The sequence below is a fragment of the Mycetomoellerius zeteki genome, unplaced genomic scaffold (assembly GCF_001594055.1).
Source record: "Mycetomoellerius zeteki isolate Tzet28-1 unplaced genomic scaffold, Tzet1.0 scaffold149, whole genome shotgun sequence".
Lineage (NCBI taxonomy): Eukaryota > Metazoa > Arthropoda > Insecta > Hymenoptera > Formicidae > Mycetomoellerius > Mycetomoellerius zeteki.
Genome location: NW_017256436.1, coordinates 1,698,276 through 1,701,493, shown reverse-complemented (window position 1 = coordinate 1,701,493; position 3,218 = coordinate 1,698,276). Strand labels below are relative to the sequence as shown.

General features: G+C 31.6%; 1 protein-coding gene across 1 annotated transcript in view; it reads left to right on the top strand.

Annotated features, from left to right (window-relative positions):
* Nucleotides 1-3,218, top strand: part of LOC108732196 (uncharacterized) — a 30,104-nt gene that overhangs the window by 4,444 nt on the left and 22,442 nt on the right. Inside the window, 2 exon segments of the mRNA XM_018462876.1 lie at nt 659-870; nt 1,366-1,573. Coding sequence (XP_018318378.1) covers nt 659-870; nt 1,366-1,573 — 420 coding nt within the window.

Below are 3,218 nucleotides of genomic sequence, written 5' to 3'. Positions count from 1 at the left end.
GCTATCGCTATTCCCTCGCATTGTGTCTTGGACTTAACACCGACGTCCGATATACGAGAGTCATAACCTCGTTACACTAGCTGTCAGCTAACCACAGCTGACAGCGGCCGCGTCTTTCCCGTCTGACACTTCATTCACAGCACCATCTGGATTAATATTCAGGAACTAATTTGTTACTCTACAACAGTCTAAACTGTCGTACATCGTCGATTTCTCACGCGCTAGATACACAATTTCGTAGAATGCTATTATCTTTTTATTTAGACGTTAAAACTCAATTCTAAAGATATGACTGTATTCGTCGTTTTATTCTACATATGCTTCTGCTCTCATTTCGAGCATATAACGTGCATATAATTTTTTCACGAAGTAAATGTTTGGTGAGCTGATAGCACATGGATACAGAAATCTGTAATTTATTATTTTTCTCAGCTTTGGACACAAAACACACCAGAAGCAAGTACATTAGCACGGATAATTCAATCGTGGAGAAGAAATTTTTATTCTGTGCAACTAATTCGTAGAAAATCGCATTTAACATAAACGCTTGCTTTATCGGTAAAAAAGGAGCATCCCCTTATTATTTAGCTTCGTGTATATAAGGCGGATTTAAAAATGTATTTTTTTTTCGTTGTGAATTACAAATTTTAATTAATAGTGAATGTGGCCATCTCTGCCGGAGACGTAAAGTTCTCGGTGATTGGTGACGATGATGCTCGGCATTTCGCGATGTGTGGTGTGCCGATCGAAGAGCTAAAAAATGCGAAAAAAGTTTCTCTACCGAATGACTTAGTATTATCACTCAGCGCATGGCAGCACTGTCAGCCAAGTCAATACGAATACGTCATCAAGAATCCGTATAATATAAAGGTATGATGACATTCTAGTTATAGTTCGAAAGTAACGTCTCTCTCCAACTCTCTGATATTTTATAAACTAAAAGCTAAAAACAAACATTATATCTCATTTCTTTTTGCTCGATATGAAATGGCGCATAATTAATTATTTGCATTTAGATTCAAATTAGTTCAGGCGTAAAACTTAATCTATTATTATATATATAATTTGAAGATTTATTTATTAAAACAACAGTTATTTTTGTTGTTGCTTTAAAAAAAATATGTATATTCTTATTTTCACGATACCGATTCATCGCCGATTGTTTGTTTTAAATTGAATTTTGTTATAAATTTCTTTTATAAATAACGATTTTTTATAGTAAATTATTGATTTTAAAAATGAACTTTTATACTATAATTTTAGTCAGTTATTGACGGTTCTCATTCCAAAATAATCCCATTTTTTTTAATTAATGCATTATTCTATAAATTTTTATGAAGATGCGCGTGTTTCAAATTTCTATAGATAATAAAAGCGTTAAAGCAGTCAGACATAAAATCAACTTACATGACACCGACATCGTCGAGCGATCAAATCAATCCAAGCTATAAACCCACGGAGAAATTTGTAATAGATGCCGTTAGACCATTATCACTTTACAGAACACATTTGATATCTATTAACGGAGAATCTGAGACAGAAATTGATAATAATAAAGAGAAAACTTCGACAGGTAAAATAAATACTTATTATTTCATATCTAATTATCATCATTCTTCATTATGAACTGTTCTATATCCCCTCTTAGATATCACTAGGGGAGTCAAATTAGATTTTGACTTCGGAAAAATTCTCCGATTCATGATTCCTTTTGGATCGTATTTAGAAACGTGTGTAGAACAACATATCAAAATGTGTCCGCGTGAAAAGTTGTGCTAAATTTTTTATTTAACAATGAATGTGCAAAAATGCAGTTTTTTGCAAATAACTTTTTAAATTCAATTTTTATCAAAAAACTAATGATGCCATTCGAAAGAACGGAAAATTTCACATAAGAAATATATATGACACTTGTTTTTTTAATGGAAATTGAGTGTACAGGAATTTATTAACTAACGCTCCAATTGCCGCTGCGTCAGCCACCCGCTACGCTGAAAGTGGGCTCGCGCGAATGTGCGCGCCGCGCTAGAAGTGGTTATAACTTTTAATTGACAAAAGCAATTGGCATGAAACTAATTGGATGTTAAAAAGGACCATTTTTACAACATAGTACATGTGTTTAAATATTTTTTGAGAATTTTAAATATTTTATACGTCATCTTGAAGTAACACGTTTCACGAATTTTTGATAATTTCGTAAAACTCGACGAAACTTGAACAAAATAAGCAAAAAAAATAAATAGATACACGGATGTTATATTTTAAGGGATTACCTAAAATACGTGTTTTGGCAAAAAAATTAGAAAAATTTATTTTACGAAAACCACGCCTTCAAAGTTAGTTAATTTTTGAAAAATGCATATTTCCACTTTGAGTTTCTAACTTTGATCGTTAATAATAAAGGCTTAAGAAATTGAATCGACACTTTATAGGTGACCATTTTAAAGCTCATGAAGTGTACTTTAAGATAGTATAATTGGTTTTTCGATTATGACATCTTTTGTGCTCTGTTTTTAGAAAAAAACAGAAATAAAATTGATTTTAACTTAAAAAGTCTGAAAATTGAAGTGTAAATAATTTGGTATAACTTGAAAAAAAAATTTTTTTTTACAATTTCACCATATAGAGGTGTTAGCTGAGATCTTAATCTTAAAGAATTCACCTTGTGTGGAAAAAATTTTTTTTTACATATAATAATCACTGGCCAATTAAAAAAAACAGAAAATAGTTAAAATTTTGGATATTTCGGTATAAATATGACATTAACTGGGCTTTTTAATTCAAACTGCCCTGACACCTGATGGAATGTGTACTTTTGGTCTAATTTCTGAGAAGGAAGAGGGCCATCTATGAGATTTCTTTGATCTGTGGTGAAGGGATGTTATGATTCAGCACGAAAATATACGTTAGTCTTGCAGCACGTGGCTGCGTACTATAACTCGTATTCTTCGTTCAATACATATGTTATTTATTATAACGCTTTTGTGTCTTGTGTATAATGTTGCAGATTATTGAGCATTATAATTGTAATTAGCAGTAGCAAACGAAAAGTACATACATATAATATTTCAATAATATTGATGTTAAAATTGTAATGTATTTTATTGATTTTGCAAAATTTGTACGTCTTATTAAATTGACACACACACACACACACACACACACACACACACACACACACACACACACACACACACACACACACACACACACCAACA